At 38.0% G+C, this 21,277-nt stretch overlaps 1 protein-coding gene across 6 annotated transcripts in view; it reads left to right on the top strand.

Moving 5' to 3' along the window:
• OPHN1 (oligophrenin 1) overlaps positions 1-21,277 on the top strand; it is a 594,929-nt gene that overhangs the window by 428,871 nt on the left and 144,781 nt on the right. For all 6 annotated transcript variants that reach the window (XM_023249184.2, XM_045051063.1, XM_023249185.2 and 3 more), the window contains 2 exons: positions 134-192; positions 1,385-1,490. In XM_023249184.2, the coding sequence (XP_023104952.1) occupies positions 134-192; positions 1,385-1,490 (165 nt within the window). The remainder of the gene's footprint in view (positions 1-133; positions 193-1,384; positions 1,491-21,277) is intronic.

Raw genomic sequence — 21,277 nt, 5'->3', positions numbered from 1 at the left:
GTGAAGAGAGAAATGTATATGGTCACACTAAGCTATGGGGCTCAGAAACTTAAGCCTTGCTGCCCACAAAACTGAGAATCCAAGGCCTGGCTATTCCCTCCCCAAAGGAACTTACAGTGTTCCTTTATTTCAGGAATCTTTCTGAACCTGTCATGACCTACAGACTTCACAAAGAGCTGGTCTCTGCTGCCAGTAAGTATTTATGTTACTAGTTAATTGTGTTGTCTTGCCTTCTTAATAACGTTCATAGCAATAAACCTAGAAGACTGCTTGAGGGAAAGTGAGGGGAGAAAACAAAAATACATCCACAGATTGCGTCCACTGCTAAATGAGAGTCTTCCTACTTGTTGTCTAACTCAAATGTTCTATTATTTTTCATAAATCAATGTAAGTTGAGTAGTTTGGACAAAACTGGCTAATATGAGGAATGTAACAGGTATGAGGGCTTTATTGACTATGCCTCTTCCATCAGAACAAGAGCATTAGCTTATGTTACTAGGAGACAACAAAATTGTTCCCTTACAGTTGCTGTTTTAGCTTTTTGTCATCACTTTGCCTTTTCAAATGCTTTTCAATTGTGCTGTGAATTAATACTCCTAATCTGTTACTGCTAGCATCACATTTTGTAGATGATAAACCTGAGGATTAAGGTGAAACATTGCATGGGAAATGAGACATAAAGAATCACCCTAAAATGTTTGGCAGCTGAATAAGTATTAAAAATTTTGGCTGAGGCCACTGTATGTATGAGCATCTGTCCCTATCTCTATATGACCTTTCTCTTGCTTGGTACCCTCTGTGGTGTGCAGGAAAAAGATTCATAGGACTCGTCCTAATAATGAATTTTTGTGGAGGCAAGGGACCTTTGATCTTTACTCTGAGATGTCTCAGTGATTTTCACATGAACCCGGAGAAAGAGCATATCCCCATCACCATAAGAAGATGTGTGGGCAAGGGTTTCCACTGGAAGTTTACATGCAGAACTTTGGGAACAACCTGCTGTACCTAGAACTCACACTTCCTCAGAGATAGTCTTATGTTCTCATCTTTCTGTTCTGTCGTCTACTTCAACTTTATAGGCCTATTTCTTTGTTTTTATCTCTCTTTTTGCCTTTTGGTCTCTTTGTCTTTTAGTCTTTTGCTCTCCATCTCAGTCTTTTTTCTTGGTCTCTCTTTACCATTATTTCATAGTGCCTATTTATCTCTGTGTCTCTTTTTGTCTCTTTGTGTCTCTAATTGTCTTTGTGTGCATGTGTGTGTGTGTGTGTGTGTGTGTGTGTGTGTGTGTGAGAGAGAGAGAGAGAGAAAGAGATTGAGAGAGAGAGAGAGTCCACTTGATACAGTTGCCCAAAAGACAAAACTGTCTTTCTCTGTTCTATCTCAGAGTCTGACAACCTGGATTACCGGCTGGGAGCTATTCATTCCTTGGTATATAAGCTACCTGAAAAGAACCGAGAGATGCTGGAACTTATTATAAGACACTTGGTCAAGTAAGTAACTTCTGGATTTTCAGGAGGAGTTGCTATTAAAGGACTGGTCCATAGGGTAGTACCTCAGAGGAACTGTTTATCAACTCATTAAGTCCCAGCCACCAGCTGTTTCATCCTGGAAGGCTGAGTGCTCTATGAAGATGATTTTATCTTGAACCTTGTATATATCCTCTCAGGCTCATCATGCATCTCAGTTAAGAGGTAACATGAGGTAAATTGGACTGAACACAGACTTTGCAGTCAGATAAACTTGGTTTCAAATACCAGCTATACCACTTACTTAGTTGTACGATCTTAGATAAACCTCTTAACCTCTGTTTAGTCATCTCTAAAAAGAGCATAGTATTGCCCACCATGCAGGACTGTTCTGTGGATTTGAATGAACACAGGTAAAGTGCATGGCACATAGAAGATTCTCAAGAAATGGGAGTTATTATTAGGATTGTGGTCAACTCGTTGCTTGAGTATGGCAAGCAGGAAAGACAAGTATTTGAAAGAGTAGGCCCAGTGATGAGCTCCAAGATAGTGGGTTTAAGTGGCATGGGGTGGTGGTGCCTTTTGGCCAGAGAGCTTAATGATTGGAATAAAAGTAAGTTGACGTGCCTTGTAAAAGTACAGCAAGTAGCTCTTGTGAAGCAGTATGGTGCAGCAGAAAGCACTCTGTCTAGGGGTCAACAAACCTGTGTTCTGGTGTCAGTTCTGCTCCTAGCTTCCTTTTTAAAAGTTTATTTATTTATTTCGAGAGAGACAGAGAGTGTAAGCGTGAGTTGGAGAGAGTCAGAGAGAGAGGGAGAGAGAGAATCCCAAGCAGGCTCCACACTGTCAGCTCAGAGCCCAACACAGGGCTTAATCTCATGAACTAACCCATGAGATCTTGACCTGAGCCGTCTCGAGTCTGTTGCCTAACTGACTGAACCACACAGGTGCTCCGTTTTGCTACTGGCTTTCTTGATGATCATGAGCAGGTCACTCTCAAGGCTCCTCCTGATATTTTTAAAAGTACAGAAATGAGACAACAAGCTTAGAAAAATCATGATGCATTTTAAGAGTGTCTATTAAAAAATAAAGCTATCATCAAAGTTACAAAAGTACAGTAATTATACATTTTAACCTCATTTGAAGAGGATCTCAAATACCTAAACTTGAAGCCCCTAGTAAAGTTGAGGCTCCAGGCTAAATGATCCTCTTGGTCTCCCCCTATGATAAATTCTGCATCACTGGATCTCAGGTTTCCCTAATGACATAATGAGATCCCACCAAGATTCAATGGAGCTCTGACAGTCTATGTATTTTTATACTTCTATAACAAATGAGCATTAAATACACTAAGGAAGATAAATAGGCAGAATTAACAAGAGGATGCCTTTTACATTTATTGCCAATGTTTCCAATTTGGGCTAATACAGAACATTAAGAGCAGTTTCTTCCCAAATAGTTGTTTGTGATAATCTCAGTAAAAGTACAACAGTCAATACATAAATCATTTGCATATTAATTTGAAGCTGCCCTGGGGGAAAGAGAAATTGAGTTCAAGTTCCACACTGACACTAATTTTGTTTGAACTAAAGAAAGTCCCTCCCACTCTCTGGACATCAGTTTATTCATCTCTAATATGAGGGGACTGAACTAGCTAATCTTAAGGGATTATTACTGCTCTGACATTCTAAGAGTCTTGTATGTTTTGGGAGGAAGGGACTCAGTTGAGAATTATCCTACCAGCAGTTAGTGAGAAACACCTGCTACCATGCACTCAAAGGCTGACTGCTGCCTTATTTCAAGAATTTTGGTCCTTCAAAACTCTAGAACAAAAGGAACAAGAGACACAAACACACAAGGAAGAGAAATAGAAAGACAAATACACTTAGATATATGAAAAACTGCTCAAGTTCACTCATATAAGAAAAATATGAATTAAACCTACACTGAGATGCCATTTATTGGGAAAAACCTAAGGCATGACTGTATTCTCTGTTGATGAGACATTGGGGCAAATGGATACTGTACTACATTGCTGGTGTTAATGCAATATGTACGACAGGAGGAGAATTTGACAATATCTAACAAATGTGTATATTCACTTACCCAGTGCCAAGCAATTCTACTTTTAGACATTTACTCTGAGGACACACCTCCCCAAGTACCAAATAGCATATGTAGAAGGTTCATCATCGCAGCATAATTTTTTAATAACAAAAGGTTAGAAACACAAAAGTGTCCAACAATAGGGGACTAGTTGAGTAGATAATGGTCTATTCAAATAATGTAGCATTCTACAACCTAAAAATAATTAGGAAAATATCTGTGAACTTCTTTTGTAGTGATTTCCAAGATGCATTACAAATTTGAGGTTATATGTCAGACAACAACAGCAACAAAACCCAAAGTTTAAAACATTATATTAGTATGATAACTTTTATGTAAAAAGAAAATGAGGGAAATAAGAATATATAAGAATATTGGGGCACCTGGCTGGCTCAGTGAGTTAAGTGCCTGACTCTTGACTTTGGCTCAGGTAATGATATCATGGTTCCCGAGATTAAGCAACCCAATTGAGCTCTGAGCTGATAGTGTGGCACCTGTTTGAGATTCTCTCTCTCTCTCTCTCTCTCTCTCTCTCTCTCTCTCTCTTTCTCTTTCTCTCTGCCTCTCCCCGTCTCATGCACTCACATACTCTCTATCTCAAAATAAATAAATAAACATTAAAAAAAGAATATGTAAAAATATTAAACACATATTTTCTTCTGTCAAATTAAACACACAGTAAGATAAATAAAAAACTAATGATTCAAGGAGTGACCAAGATGGTGGAACAGCATGAAAGATTTTTTTGTGTCTCTCATCAATGAAATGCAACCATATCAACATTAAACCATCTTGTACACCTGGAAAACTGATTTGAGGATTAGCACAATAATCTGCACAACCTGAACCATAGAACTCAGCAGGTACAGGGTATTGAGAGGTGAACTGAGAGAGAGAGAAGCCATGGAAGGCAGGGAGCTGTTTTGCTTATGGAGAGAGGATGGAGACAGGGGGAGAGTATCGGAAAAGCAACCCACCCACCAAAAGCAGCTGGAGAGAAAGGAAGAGTAGAAACAGCCACAAGGGATGGAAATCAAAAAAGGGAGAAAGGAGAAAGAAGAGGGTTTAAATTCCATTAAGACTATAAACAGGGGGAGTGCAGAGTCTGAAACTCTCTAGCTCAATACCTGGTGGTGCACTGGTAGGAAGCACAAGTCCCCAGCAGTAGAGATCAAGGTCCAAGGGGTCCTTGGGCCACATGGGGAGAGGCAGTTCCCCTGCTAGGATAACATTTGGTAGAGGCTGTGCCACCTCCCGACAGGCAAAAGTCCCAAAAGACCCTGAAGAACAACCATAGTCACTGGTGTTGGAACAAGGATGATAAGGGTGAAGACTGGTGCCAGATGTGTGTTGTGATTTGCCATTATCCCTGAAATGCTGCTTCTACATGATCACTTAAGTCCTTAACCTTCAAGGGAAGACAGATCAGGTTTGCAACAGACCTATCCACAGGAACTTGGCAGGCCAGAAAGGAGTGGCAGGATATATTCAATGTGCTGGATCAGAAAAATATGCAGCCAAGAATTCCTTATGCTGCAAGGCTGTCATTCAAAATAGAATGAGAGAAAAAACTTTTCCCAGACAAACAAAAACTAAAGGGGTTTGTGACCACTAAACCATCCCTGCAAGAAATTTTAAGGGGGACACTGTGAGGCGAGAAAAGATGAAAAAACAAAACCAAAAAGACCAAAAGTAACAAATACTGGAAAGAACCAGAGAACACCACCAGAAACTCCCAACTCTACAGGCAACATAATGGCAATAAATTCATATCTTTTGATACTAACTCTAAACCTCAGTGGACTAAATGTTCCAATCAATAGACATCGGGTAACCGAATGCATAAGAAAACAAGATGCATCTATATGCTGTTTACAAGAGACCCATTTTAGGTGTAAAGACACCTTCAGATCGAAAATAAGGGGATGGAGAACTATCTGTCATGCTAACGGTCACCAAAAGAAAGCCAAAGTAGTGATATTTATATCAGACAATCTAGATTTTAATTTTTTTTTAACGTTTATTTATTTTTGAGACAGAGAGAGGCAGAGCATGAACGGGGGAGGGTCAGAGAGAGAGGGAGACACAGAATCGGAAGCAGGCTCCAGGCTCTGGGCCATCATCAGCCCAGAGCCCGACGCGGGGCTCGAACTCACGGACCGTGAGATCGTGACCTGAGGTGAAGTCGGACACTTAACCGACTGAGCCACCCAGGCGCCCCCAGACAATCTAGATTTCAAAATAAAGACTAGAACAAGAGATGAAGAAGGGTATTGTATTATAATTAAGGGGTCTATTTACCAAGAAGGTCTTAACAATTGTAAACATTTATGCTCCAAACATGGAGCTCCCAAATATGTAAATCAGTGAATCACAAACATACAGAAACTCATTGATAATAATGCCATAATAGTAGGGGACTTAAACATCCCACTAACAACAATGGACAGATCATCTAAACAGAAAATCAACAAGGAAACAGTGGCTTTGAATGACACACTGGACCAGATGGACTTACCAGATATATACAGAACATTTCATCCTACAGCAGTGGAATACACATTCTTCTCCAGTGCACATGGAACACTCTCCAAATGGAACAATTAATGTGACAAAAATCAGCCCTCAACAAGTACAAAAAGATCAAGATTGTACCATGTATATTTTGAGACCACAACGCTGTGAAACTCAAAGTCAGCCACAAGAAAAATTTTGGAAAGATAACAAATACTTGGAGACAAAAGAACATCCTACTAAAGAATGAATGGGCTAACCACGAAGTTAAAGAATAAATGAAAAAGTACATGGAAACCAATGAAAATGATAACACCACAGCCCAAAACCTCTGGGATGCAGCACAGGCGGCCATAAGAGGGAAATATATAGCAATCCAGGCCTTCCTGAAAAAGGAAGAAATGTCTCAGATACATAACCTAACCTTACACCTTAAAGAGCTGAAAAAGAACAGCAGATAAAACCCAAAACCAGCAGAAGACAGAAAATATAAAGATTAGAGAATAAATCCAAGCTACTGAAACAAACAAACAAACAAAAACAAAAAACAATAGAACAGATCAATGAAACTAGGAGCTGGTTCTTTGAAAGAATTAACAAAGTTGATAAACCCCTAGCCAGTTTGATCCAAAAGGAAAAGGAAAAGATCCAAATCAATAAACTCAAGAATGAAGAAGAGATCACAACCAACACAAGAGAAATACAAACAATAATAAGATAATATTATGAGCAATTATACACCAATGAAATGGGCAAGCTGGAAGAAATGGACAAATTCCTAGAAACATATAAACTACCAAAACTGAAACAGGAAGAAATACAAAATTTTATCAGACCCACTACCAGTAAAGAAGTCGAATTAGTAATCAAAAATCTCCCAAAAAACAAGAGTTCAGGGCCAGATGGCTTTCCAGGGGAATTCTACCAAACATATAAAGAAGAATTAACATCTATCCTTTTGAAGCCATTCCAAAAATAGAACTGGAAGGAAAACTTCCAAACCCTTTCTATGAATCCAGCATTACCTTGATTCCAAAATCAGACAGAGACCCCACTAAAAAGGAGAACTATAGACCAATTTCCCTGATAAAAATGGATGCAAAAATTCTCAACAAAATAGCAGGCAACTAGATCCAACAATACATTTAAAAAAAATTATTCACCACAATCTACTGGGATTTATACCTGGGATCCAGAGCTGGTTCAACATCCACAAAACAATCAATGAGTTAAATCACATCTATTAAAGAAACAAGAAGAACCACATGATCCTCTCAATAGATGTAGAGAAAGCATTTGACAAAATACATCATCCTTTCTTGATAAAAGCCCTCAAGAAACTAGGGATAGAAGGAGCATACCCTGAGATCATAAAAGCCATATATGAATGACTCAACGCTAATATCATCCTCAGTGGGGAAAAACAGAGCTTTCCCCCTAAGGTCAGGAACAAGACAGGGATTTCCACTCTCGCCACTGTTATTCAACCACAGCATTGGAAGTCTTAGCCTCTGCAATCAGACAACACAGAGAAATAAAAGGCATCCACATCGTTCAGAAGGAGGTCAAACGTTCACTCTTTGCAGATGACATGATACTCTACATGGAAAACCCAACAGATTCCACCAAAAAACAGCTAGAACTGATTCATGAATTCCGCAAAGTCACAAGATATAAAATCAATGTACAGAAATCCGTTGCATTTCTATACACCAATAATGAAGCAACAGAAAGAGAAATCAAGGAATAGGTTCCATTTACAATTGCACTAAAAAACATAAAATACCTAGGAATAAACCTAACCAAATAGGTGAAAGACCAATACACTGAAAACTATAGAAAGCTTATGAAAGAAATTGAAGAAGACACAAAAAATATGGAAAAATATTCCATGCTCCTGGATTGAAAGAACAAATATTGTTAAAATGTCTATGCTACCCAAACCACTCTGTATATTCAATTCAATCCCTAACAAAATAGCACCAGCATTCTTTACATAACTAAAACAAACAACCCTAAAATTTGTACAGAACCAGAAAAGACCCTGAATAGACAAAGCAATCTTGCAAAAGAAAACCAAATCTGGAGGCATCACAATCCTGGACTTCAAGATGTATTACAAAGCTGTAATCATCAAGATACTTTGGTACTGGTGCAAAAATAGACACTCAGATCATTGGAACAGAATAGAGAACCCAGAAATGGACCCACAATCATATGGCTGACTGATCTTTGCAAAACAGGAAAGAATATCAATGGAATGGAAATAAACAACAATGGAGTAAAAACAGTCTCTTCACAAATGGTGCTGGGAAAACTGGAGAAGGACATGCAGAAAAATGAACTTAGACCACTTTATTACACCATACACAAAAATAAACTCAAAATGGATGAAAGACCTAAATATAAGACAGGAAGCCATCAAAATCCTACAGGAGAAAGCAGGCAAAAACTCTTTGACCTTGGCTGCAGCAACTTCTCACTCAACACATCTCTGGAGGCAAGGGAATCCAAAGCAAAAATGAGCTAGTGGGACCTCATCAAAATAAAAAGCTTTTGCACAGTGAAGGAAACAATCAGCAAAACTAAAAGTCACCTGATGGAATGGGAGAAGATATCTGCAAATGACATATCAGATAAAGGTCTAGTATCCAAAATCTGTAAAGAACTTACAAAACTCAACACCCCAAAAAACAATTAATCCAGTGAAGAAATGGGTAGAAGACATGAATAGATACTTCTCCAAAGAAGATATCCAGATGGCTAACAGACACATTAAAAAATGCTTAACATCACTCATTATCAGGAAAATAGAAATCAAACCACAATGAGATACCACCTCACACCTGTCAGAATGGCTAACATTAACAACTCAGGCAACAACAAATGTTGGCAAGGATGTGGAGAAAGAGGACCTCTTTTGCACTGTTGGTGGGAATGCAAACTGGTGTGGTCACTCTGGAAAACAGTATGGAGGTTCCTCAAAAAATTGAAAATAGAACTACCCTACGACCCAGCAATTGCACTACTAGGTATTTATCCAAGGGATACAGGTGTGCTCTTTCGAAGGGGCACATATACCCCAATGTTTATAGCAGCACTATTGACAATAACCAAAGTATGGAAAGGGCTCTAATGTCCATCAGTGGAATAATGGATAAAGATATGGTATATGTATATATATATATGTGTGTGTGTGTGTGTGTGTGTGTGTGTGTGTGTGTATACACACACACACACACTGGAGTGTTACTTGGCAATCAAAAATAATGAAATCTGGTAATTTGCAACTACGTGGATAGGAACTAGAGGCTATTATGGTAAGCAAAGTTAGTGAGTCAGAGAAAGACAAACATCATACGACTTCACTCATATGAGGACTTTAAGACACAGAACAGATGAGCACAAGGGAAGGGAAGCAAAAATAATATAAAAACAGGGAGGGGGACAAATCATAAGAGATTCAAATATGGAGAACAAACAGAGGGTTTCTGGAGGGGTTGTGGGAGGGGGGATGGGCTAAATGGGTAAGGGGCATTAAGGAATCTACTCCTAATATCATTGTTGCACTATATGCTAACTTGGATGAAAATTTAAAAATTAATTAATTAAGTAATTAATTAATTAGAAAAAAAACGAATGACTCAGAAAGTTAAACATAGAGTTACCATATGACCCAGAAATTCCACTCTTATATATATACTTACCATATGACCCAGAAATTCCACTCATATATATACTGAAGAGAAATGAAAACATATACACAAACATCCAAAGTACTATTATTCATAGTTGCCCAAAGGTGGAAACAACCCAGAGACCATCGACTGATAAATGAAAAAAATTAAATGTAGCATAAACATACAATGGGGTATTATTCAGGGATAAAAAGAAATGAAGCACTGATACATGCTACAACAAATATGAACTTTGAAAATATTATGCTAAGTGAAAGAAGCCAGATACAAAAAGCCACATATTATATGATTCCATTTATATAAAATGTGAACAGACAAGTCTATAAAGACGGAAAGTAGATTAGTGGTTGCCTAGGGCTGGCATGTGGAGACATGGGAGGAAATGGGGAGTGACTACTATGGGGTTTCTTTTTGGAGTAGTGAAAATGATCTGAAATTAGAGTGTGATGATGGTTACACAACTCTGTGAATATACTAAGATAAAACAACAATAAAGGGTTAATTGTATGGAATATGAAATATATTTTAATAAAGGTATTATTAAAACAAGCACAGTAAAGAAAACTATCAACAAAACAAAAAGGCAACCTAGTGAATGGGAGAACATATTAATCTGATATGGATTTAATATCCGAAATTTATAAAGAAGTCATACAGCTCAACACTAACAATCCTCAATCTGATTGAAAAATGGGCAGTAGGCCTGAATAGACATTTTTCCAAAGAACACATACATATGGCCAACAGACACATGAAAAGATGCTGAATATCACTTTTACCATCAGGGAGATACAAGTCAAAACCCTAATGAAATACCATCTCACACTTCTCAGAATGTTTAGTATCAAAAAGACAAGAAATAACAAATGTTGGTGAAGATGTGGAAAGAAAATAACTTTCATGCATTATTGGTGGATATGTAAATTGGTGCATCCACTGTGAAAAACCTTATGGAGGTTCCTTGAAAAAGTAAAAATACAATTATCATATGATTCAGTAACTCCACTACTGTGGATTTAACCAAGCAATATGAAAATACTGATTCAAAAAGATACATGCAGCCCCATGTTTATTGCAGCATTATTTACAATAGTCAAGGTATGGGAGCAACCCAAAGGGCTATCCATAGATGAATAGATAAAAAAAGATATGAGATATATAAATATGTGGAATATAAATACATGTATATGTGGAATACATGTATATATGGAATACATGTATGTATAGATAGATAGATAGATAGATATAGATATAGCTATATAGATATAGATATTTATATATGATGGATATGTGTGTGTGTGTAATGGAATATTACTCAGCCCTAAAAATGAAATCCTGCCATTTGAAACAACGTGGATGAACCTACAGGGTATTATGCTAAGTGAAATAAATCAATCAGAGAAAGCCAAATTCTACATGATTTCACTCATGTGGAATCTAAAATACAAAAAAAAAAACCCTCTTAAATATAGAGAACAAACCGGTGTTTGTCAGAGGGAAGGTGGGAGGGAGATGAATGAAGGGCATTAAGAGGTACAACTGTCCAAAAGAAAAAAAAGAATGAAAATGATTACTACAGGGTGGTGAATACAGTAGAAGGGATATAGATGAAAGCTACATTCCTCTAAGTCCATCTCCTTGAATGCTTTTTACTTTTGAGCCATATTAATGTTTTACATACCTAAAAAGTAAAATTGAGTCAAGAATTACAAACCCTAAAGTTGATGATAAAAAGGCAAATGAATCTAAGTCTATCAAATTGATAAAACAAAGACAAGTTATTTCACCTAACTTATAAACACGATCCTCTGACTTATCCTTAATGAGATATATTCTGAAAACAGGACAAGCTACAAAAAAAGTAGTAAACATCACTCAGGTTTACTAACACTATTAATAATATAAATAAATTTGAAACCATTTTGTGTTTATGTATTGTCATAGACTCTAGATCTAAAGTTCTCTCTTGTCCAGCAAGAGAGTGGACACAGGATTAAAATGCAAGAGATGGCTAATGTCTGGCAAAAGACAGTAGCCCTGAATAAGGGTCCTTGCTCCGTATTTATTAAGATCAGAAGGCTTACAGACGTGATTGGGCATGCACAAAGAGACAATGAATCTGTGAACATTAACTCATGGGCATGAGGGAAGGGGTTTTGATGATATATGGTGTTAGGGGTTTGTGTCAATATAAACCAAAATCCTGGCACCAGCCAGATGGATGTTAACAGCAGACAGGAGGCCCCATGTCTGTTTATCTTAGCCAGCCTAGGGGATATGACAGAGCCTTCAACCTCAGGGTTAACAAGGCACCTTTCTTTTGCTAATTAGCTCCACTCTGGGCATCTTCACCTGCAGAGGTCTATAGCCCTATTTACCTATTTACCTAATTTGGTCCTTCCTTCCTGTGAAAGCAGCTTTCTGCTATAGTACTAAATTGGGGGGCATTTTCACCCTGAATACCTATTCTTGTTTACCTCATGTACCTTTGTAATGGGGCCTTTGCCCCACCCTCTCTATCCTGGTGGCCCTGGCCCTACCCTCCTTATACTTATTTACTTAATCTTGTTTACTCAAACTTGGATGTGAGCATCCTATGGCTTTGTAAATCTTTTTGCCTTAACCCATCAGTAGAGGCTAAGGGTATTTCTAAAGTTATTCCCTGCAATGTATATCACAAGGATAAAGCAAAAATTAAATAATATTATCAGAAGACAAAATTTATGGTGTAAGAAAAAGAGATGATATAAAATTTAAGATAAAAAGCCTACAATAGTTAAGTTGAATTAATGCCATATGAGCTAATGATTTAAAAAACAAAACAACAAAAGCTTCTATTCACTGAACCAGTCTTGAAGTGCTTCTACTCTAAAAAAGCAGTGAACACACATAATGCCCAGATCCTTGTTTCTACAGTATCTTCACTTTTCAAAACTACCAAGGCTTCTTAGAGAAATGGTTGATTCCAGGTCTTAAGCAAGGGAAATACAAGGTAAGCCTTGGAAAATTTTACCTTTGTAAGCAAAGAAGACCTCAAGTACTAATATGGTCATGTCACAAGGGCACAGGAACCTGCTTGAAAAGGCTGACACTGATTAAATCTAGAGTCAAAATAAAAATCAAAAACAATAAATACTGTATTGAATATAACACTGAATAAATAAAAATTTATGGGAGATAGGTAGACTAATGAAAGCCCTTCATTGCAGAAGAATGCCAGCTAATAAATGTTAGGAGGAATAATAGACAAACCAGTAGTTTGTAATCTCAATGTCCTGTTTCAGGCATACATCAATACTATTGAATAAAAGATTGTTCACAAAAAAATATTCAAATAATTTCAATGTTTCATCCACAGATTGCTTACTAATTATAAGTGAAAAAATATATCTTACAATGAAGCTATCTGACAAACACCACCTTAATTAACTGATCAAAGTTAGCATCACTAAGAATGGTACAAAGTGACTTTATGTGCCTCCTGATAGGATACAAAAAGAAGTGCACAATGTAACCTAAGTAATTTTGCCACAAATATTTAACCTCAATCAAATTAGACCTTTGCAGTTTATAGAAAATATAGGGTATAGAAAAATACAGACTTCTGGACATTCTATAAGAAACTAGTTTGGAGTTTTTAAAAAGTCAAAATCCTGGGAAACAGAGAAGGGGTACTGTTTTACATTAAGAAACAAAAGAGAAATAAATGCAGTGTGTGAACTATGGACCTAGATTTGTAAAAGCCTGACTATAAAATGATTTTTTTGCAATACATTTCAGAAAATTTGAATATGAACTAATTATTGTATGATATTGTAAATTTTCTTAGGTATGAAAATATTTTGTGATTTCGCAGAACAACGTACTTTTTCTGTTTGCTTTTTAACTTTTTATTTAAATTCCAGTTAGTTAACATATAGTGTAACTATTTCTACTAACTAGTAGAATTTTGTAATTCATCACTTAGATACAACACCAGATGCTCATCACAAGTGCCTTCCTTAATCTTCATCACCCATTTAACTCATCCCTCCACCCGCCTCCCCTACACCGACTCTCTGTAGTCACAGGCTGTTCTTTTGGTTTGCCTCTTTTTTTCCAGCCATGTTTATCTGTTTCATTTCTTAAATTCCACATATGAATGAAATCATATGGTGTTTTTTTCTCTGACTGACTTATTTCACTTAGCATAAAATACTCTAGCTCCAACCACTTCATTGCAAACGGCAAGGTTTCATTCTTTTTGATGGCTGAGTAATATTCCATTGTGTGTGTGTGTGTGTGTGTTTGTGTGTGTGTGTGTGTGTATCACACACTACATTTTATTTATCCACTGATCAGTCGAAGGACATTTGGGCTCTTTCTATACTTTGGCTATTGTTGATAATGCCGCTATAAACAATGAGGTGCATGTGTCCCTTGGAATCAGTATTTTTGTATCTTTGTGTAAATACATCGTAGTGCAATTGCTGGATCATAGGGTAGTCCTATTTTTAACTGTACGAGGAACTACCATACTGTTTTCTAGAGTGGCTGCACCAGTTTGCATTCCCACCAATAGTATAAGAAAGTTACCCTTTCTCTGCCTCCTTGCCAACATTTGTTGTTTCCCATGTTGTTAATTTTACCTGTGCTGAACAAGTATGAGGTGATATATTTCATTGTAGTTTTGATTTGTGTTTCCCTCATGATGAGTGGTGTTGAACATCTTTTCATGTGTCTGTTACCCTCTGAATGTCTTTGAAAAAGTGTCTATTAATGTCTTCTGCCAAATTTTTAAATGGATTGTTTGTTTTTTGAGTGTTGAGTTTGATGTGTTCCTTATAGATTTTGGTACTAACCCTTTATGAGATATGTCATCTGCAAGTACCTTTTATCATTCTGCAGATTGCTGTTTAGTTTTGTTGATTTCCTTCACTGTGACGAAGCTTTTTATCTTGATGAAATCCCAATAGTTGAATTTTGCTTTTGTTTCTCCTGCCTCTGGAGACACATCTAATAAGAAATTGCTTCGGCCAATGTCAAAGACATTGCTGCCTGTGTTCTCCTTGAGGATTTTGATGGTTTCCTATCTCACATTTAGGTCTTTAATCCATTTAAAATTTATTTCTTGTGTGGTGTAAATGGTCTAGGTTCATTCTTTTGCATATTTCTGTCCACTTTTCCCAAAACCATTTGTTAAAGAGACTATGTTTTTTTCATTGCATATTCTTTCCTGTTTTGTCGAAGAAGATTAGTTGGCCATGTAGTTTTTTGGTTCATTTCTGAGTTTTCTATTCTGTTCCATTAATCTATGTGTCTGTTTCTGTGCCAGTACCATACTGTTTTACTCACTACAGCTTTGTAATATAACTTGACGTCCAGAATTGTGATGCCGCCAGCTATGCTTTTATTTTTCAAGATTGCTTTGTCTATTTGGGGTCTTTTGTGGTCCCATACAAATTTTAGGATTGGTTGTTCTAGCCTGTCAAAAATGCTGGTGGTATTTTGATACGGATTGCATTAAATGTGTGGTTTGCTTTGGGTAATATAGGCATTTTAACAATATCTATTCTTCCATTCCATGAGCGTGGACTGTTTTTCCATTCCTTTGTGTAGTCTTCAATTTCTTTCATATGTGTTCTGTAGTTTTCAGAGTACAAATCTTTAATCTCTTTGGTTAGGTTCATTCCTAGGTATCTTATGGTTTTTGGTGCAACTGTAAATGAGGCCAATTCCTTGATTTCTCTTTCAGCTGCTTCATTATTGGTGTATAGAAATACCAGAGATTCTGTACGTTGATTTTATATCCTGTGACTTTACTGAATTTGTTTACCAGTTCTAGTAATTTTTTGGTGAAATCTTGTTAGTATTCTATGTAGAATACCATATCATCTGCAAATACTGAAAGTTTGAATTCTTCCTTGCTGATTTGAATGACTTGTATTTATTTTAGTTGTCTGATTACTGAGGCTAGGACTTCCATTACTATGTTAAATAGCAATGGTGAGAGGTGACATCCCTGTCTTATTTCTGACCTTAGAGCAAAAGTTTTCAGTTCTTCCTCATTGAAGACTATATTAGTTGTGGTTTTTTCATATATGGCCTTGTGATGTTGATATATGTAACGTTTGTCCCTAGTTTGTTGAGGGTTTTTATCAAGAATGGATGTTGTGCTTTGCCAAATGCTTTTTCTGCATCTATTGACAGGATCATATGGTTTTTATCCTTTTTTTTCTTTTTTTATTAATTTAATTTTTTTTCAACGTTTATTTATTTTTGGGACAGAGAGAGACAGAGCATGAACGGGGGAGGGACAGAGAGAGAGGGAGACACAGAATCATATTAATTTAATTTTTTAGTGTTTATTTTTTGAGAGGCAGAGAGAGAGAGAGAGAGAGAGAAAGAGAGAGAGAGAAATATGAGTGGGGGAGGAGCATAGAGAGAGGGAGACATAGAATCTGAAGTAGGCTCCAGGCTCTGAGCTGTCAGCACAGAGCCTACATGGGACTCGAACTCAGGAACTGTGAGATCATGACCTGAGTCAAAGTTGGAGGCTTAATCAACTGAGACACCCAGGTGCCCCTATCCTTTCTTTTCTTAATGTGGTATATCACATTGATTGACTTATGAATATTGAACCACCTTTGCAGCCTAGGAATTAATTTCACTTGATTGTGGTGAATGATTCCTGTAATGTACCATTGGATTAGATTTGCTACTACTTTGTTGAGAATTTTTGCATCCATGTTTATCAGAGATATTGGCCTGTGATTCTCTTTTTTAGTGGGATCTTTGTATGGTTTTGGAATCGAGGTTATGCTGGCCTTATAGAATGAGATTGGAAGTTTATTTCCATTTCTAGTTTGTAGAATGGTTTCAGAAGAAAGGTAATAAATTTTCTTTAAATATTTGGTAGAATTCTCCTGGGAAGTCATATGGCCCTGGACTTTTGCTTTTTGGAAATTTTTTGATTACTGATTCCATTTCTTGCTGGTTATCGGTCTGTTCAAGTTTTCTATTTCTTCCAGTTTCGTTTTCATAGTTTGTGAGTTTCTAGGAATTTGTACATTTCTTCCTGATAGCCCAATTTGTCAGTATATAATTTTTCATACTATTCTCATAATTGTTTTTATTTCTGTGGTGTTAGCTGTGATTTGTCATATCACATTCCTGATTTCACTTATTTGGGTCATTTCTCTCTCTCTCTCTCTCTCTCTCTCTCTCTCTCTCTCTCTGTTAAGTCTGTCTTAAGGGTTATAAATTTTTTTAATTCTTTTAAAGAACCAGCTCCTGGCTTCATTGATCTGTTCTTTTTCTTTAGTTTATATATCATTTCTTCCTTCTCTAATCTTTATTATTTCCCTTTTTCTGCTGGCCTTAGACTTCATTTACTGTTGTTTTTCTATCTCCTTTAGATATAATATTAGGTTGTGTATTTGAGATTTTTCTTGCTTCTTGATATAGCCTGTATTGCTATATACTTCCCTCTTATGACCACTATTACCGCATTTCAAAGATTTGGACCAACATGTTTTAATTATCATTTATTTCCATGTATTTCTTTAATTTCTTCATTGATTTCCTGTTTGACCCATTTATTCTTTAGTATGATGTTCTTGTTTCTTGAGATAGGCCTGGATTGCAATGTATTTTCCTCTCAGGACAGCCTTCGCTGCATCCCAAAGCATTTGGATTGTTGTATTTTCATTTCGTTTGTTTCCATATATTTTTAAATTTCTTCTCTAATTGCCTGGTTGACCCACTCATTCTTTACTAAGGTGTTCTGTAACCTCCATGCTTTTGGAGGTTTTCCAGACTTTTTCCTGTGGTTGATTTCAAGCTTCATCGCATTGTGGTCTGAAAGTATGCATGGTATAATTTCAATTCTTGTATACTTATGAAGGGCTGTTTTGTGACCCAGTATGTGATCTATCTTGGAGAATGTTCCATGTGCACTCGAGAAGAAAGTATATTCTGTTGCTTTGGGATGCAGAGTTCTAAATAGATCTGTCAAGTCCATCTGATCCAATGTCTCATTCAGGGCCCTTGTTTCTTTATTGACCATGTGTCTAGATGATCTATCCATTTCTGTAAGTGGAGTGTTAAAGTCCCCTGCAATGACCACATTCTTATCAATAAGGTTGCTTATGTTTATGAGTAATTGTTTTATATATTTGGGGGCTCCAGTATTCGGCGCATAAACATTTATAATTGTTAGCTCTTCCTGATGGACAGACCCTGTAATTATTATATAATGCCCTTCTTCATCTCTTGTTACAGCCTTTAATTTAAAGTCTAGTTTGTCTGATATAAGTATGGCTACTCCAGCTTTCTTTTGGCTTCCAGTAGCATGATAAATAGTTCTCCATCCCCTCACTCTCAATCTAAAGGTGTCCTCAGGTCTAAAATGAGTCCCTTGTAGACAGCAAATAGATGGGTCTTGTTTTTTTATCCATTCTGATACCCTATGTCTTTTGGTTGGCGCATTTAATCCATTTACATTCAGTGTTATTATAAAAAGATACGGGTTTAGAGTCATTGTGATGTCTGTATGTTTTATGCTCGTAGCGATGTCTCTGGTACTTTGTCTCACAGAATCCCCCTTAGGATCTCTTGTAGGGCTGGTTTAGTGGTGACAAATTCCTTCAGTTTTTGTTTGTTTGGGAAGACCTTTATCTCTCCTTCGATTCTAAATGACAGACTTGCTGGATAAAGGATTCTCAGCTGCATATTTTTTCTGTTTAGCACACTGAAGATCTCGTGCCAATGCTTTCTGGCCTGCCAAGTTTCAAAAGAGAGATCAGTCATGAGTCTTATAAGTCTCCCTTTATATGTGAGGGCACGTTTATCCCTTGCTGCTTTCAGAATTTTCTCTTTATCCTTGTATTTTGCCCGTTTCACTATGGTATGTCGTGCAGAAGATCGATTCAAGTTACGTCTGAAGGGAGTTCTCTGTGTCTCTTGGATTTCAATGCCTTTTTCCTTCCCCAGTTCAGGGAAGTTCTCAGCTATGATTTCTTCAAGTACCCCTTCAGCACCTTTCCTTCTCTCTTCCTCCTCTGGGATAACTATTATGCGTATATTATTTCTTTTTAGTGTATCACTTAGTTCTCTAATTTTCCCCTCATCCTCCTGGATTTTTTTTATCTCTCTTTTTCTCAGCTTCCTCTTTTTTCCATAACTTTATCTTCTAGTTCACCTATTCTCTCCTCTGCCTCTTCAATCCGAGCCGTCGTCGTTTCCATTTTGTTTTGCATTTCGTTTAAAGCGTTTTTCAGCTCCTCCTGACTGTTCCTTAGTCCCTTGATCTCTATAGCAAGATTCTCTGCTCTCCTCTATACTGTTTTCAAGCCCAGCGATTAATATTTTGACTATTATTCTAAATTCACTTTCTGTTACATCATTTAAATCCTTTTTGATCAGTTCATTGGCTGTTGTTATTTCCTGGAGATTCTTCTGAGGGGAATTCTTCCGTTTGGTCATTTTGGATAGTCCCTGGAGTGGTGCGGACCTGCAGGGCACTTCCCCTGTGCTGTGGTGTATAACTGGAGTTGGTGGGTGGGGCCGCAGTCAGACGTGATGTCTGCCCCCAGCCTACCGCTGGGGCCACAGTCAGACTGGTGTGTGCCTTCTCTTCCCCTCTCCTAGGGCGGGATTCACTGTGGGGTGGTGTGGCCCGTCTGGGCTACTTGCACACTGTGAGGCTTGTGGTGCTGGGGATCTGGCCTATTAGCTGGGGTGGGTAGGCAAGGTGATTGGGGGCAGCAGGGGCAGGCTTAGTCACTTGTCCTTAGGTGATCCACTTCAGGAGGGGCCCTGTGGCAGCGGGAGGGAGTCAGACCTGCTGCCGGAGGGGTGGCTCCGCAGAAGCACAGCGTTGGGTATTTGCGAGGAGCGAGCAAGTTCCCTGGCAGGAACTGGTTCCCTTTGGGATTTTGGCTGGGGGATGGGCGAGGGAGATGGCGCTGGCAAGCGCCTTTGTTTCCTGCCAAACTGAGCTCTGTCATCCCGGGCTCAGCAACTGTCCCTCCCATTGTCCTCCAGCCTTCCCGGTTTCCGAGCAGAGCTGTTAACTTCTGACCTCCCAGATGCTAAGTCGCACTTGCCGTTGGAACACACTCCGTCCGGCCCCTCTGCTTTTGCCTGCCAGACTCAGGGGCTCTGCTTGCCCGGCGGGCCGCCCCTCCGCCCCTCCACCCGTCTCCCTCCCGCCAGTCCGTGCAGCGCGCACCCCCTCTCTGCCCTTCCTACCCTCTGCTGTGGGCCTCTCGTCTGCGCTTGGCTCCAGAGACTCCATTCTGCTAGTCTTCTGGTGGTTTTCTGGGTTAGTTAGGCAGGTGTAGGTGGAATCTAAGTGATCAGCAGGACGAGGGGTGAGCCCAGCGTCCTCCTATGCCACCATCTTCCATCAATCCTAGCCAGGTAGCTTGAGACCAGTATGATGTTCTTTAAACTCCGTGGATTTGTGGTCTTTCCAATCTTTTTGCTCATGGTTGACTTTGAGTTTCATAGTGTTGTGATCTGAAAATATGCCCGGTATGATCTCATTCTTTTTTTATTTGTTGAGGCCTGATTTGTGATCTAGTATGTGATCTCTTCTGGAAAAATCCTATGTGCATTTGAAAAGAAGGTGTGTTCTGTTGCTCTAGGATGGAATGTTGTGAGTATATGTTAAGTCCATCTGCTCCAGTGTGTCATTCAAAGCCATTGTTCTTGTTGATTTTCTACTTAAATGGTCTTTCCATTGATGTAAGTGGGGTATTCATGTCCCCTATTATTATTGTATTATTATCAATGAGTTCCTTTTGTTTGTTAATAATTGTTTTATACATTTGGGTGTTCCAAATTTGGGGCACAAATATTTACATTTGTTAGATCTTCTTGTTGGATATACCCCTTTTTATGATATAGTGCCCTTAATCTCTTGTTAGACTTTGGGTTGAAATCTGGTCTGTCTGATGTAAGTATGGCTACTCTGGCTTTCTTTTGATGTCCACTAGCATGATAAATGTTTCTTCATCCCCTCACTTTCAATCTGCAGGTGTATTTGTGTTGCAGATGAATCTCTTGTAGGCAGCATGAAGATGGGTCTTGCTTTTTTATCCATTCTGACAGCTTATGTCTTTTTGTTGGAGCATTTGGTTCATTTGCATTCAGAGTGACTATTGATAGATATTAATTTTGTGCCATTTTACTAGTTCTTTTCTGGTTGTTTCTGGATATTTTCTCTGTTTCTTTATAGTCTTTGTCCCTTTTGGTCTTTCTCTCCCAATCAAAGAGTCCCCTTTAACATTTCTTGCAGGGTTGGCTTAGTGGTCACAAACTACTTTAGTTATTGTTTGGGAAACTCTTTATCTCTTCTTCCATTCTGAGTGACAGCCTTGCTGGATAGAGTATTTTTGGCTGCATATTTTTCTATTCAGCACATTGAATATATCAAGCCACTCTCTTCTGGCCTGCCAAATTTAGCAGAGAGTTCTGCTGCTAATCTTATTGGTCTTCTTTTGTAAG

This window comes from Felis catus, chromosome X (genome assembly GCF_018350175.1).
Source record: "Felis catus isolate Fca126 chromosome X, F.catus_Fca126_mat1.0, whole genome shotgun sequence".
NCBI classification, from domain to species: Eukaryota; Metazoa; Chordata; class Mammalia; order Carnivora; family Felidae; genus Felis; species Felis catus.
This window is presented reverse-complemented; position numbering and strand designations above follow the sequence as displayed.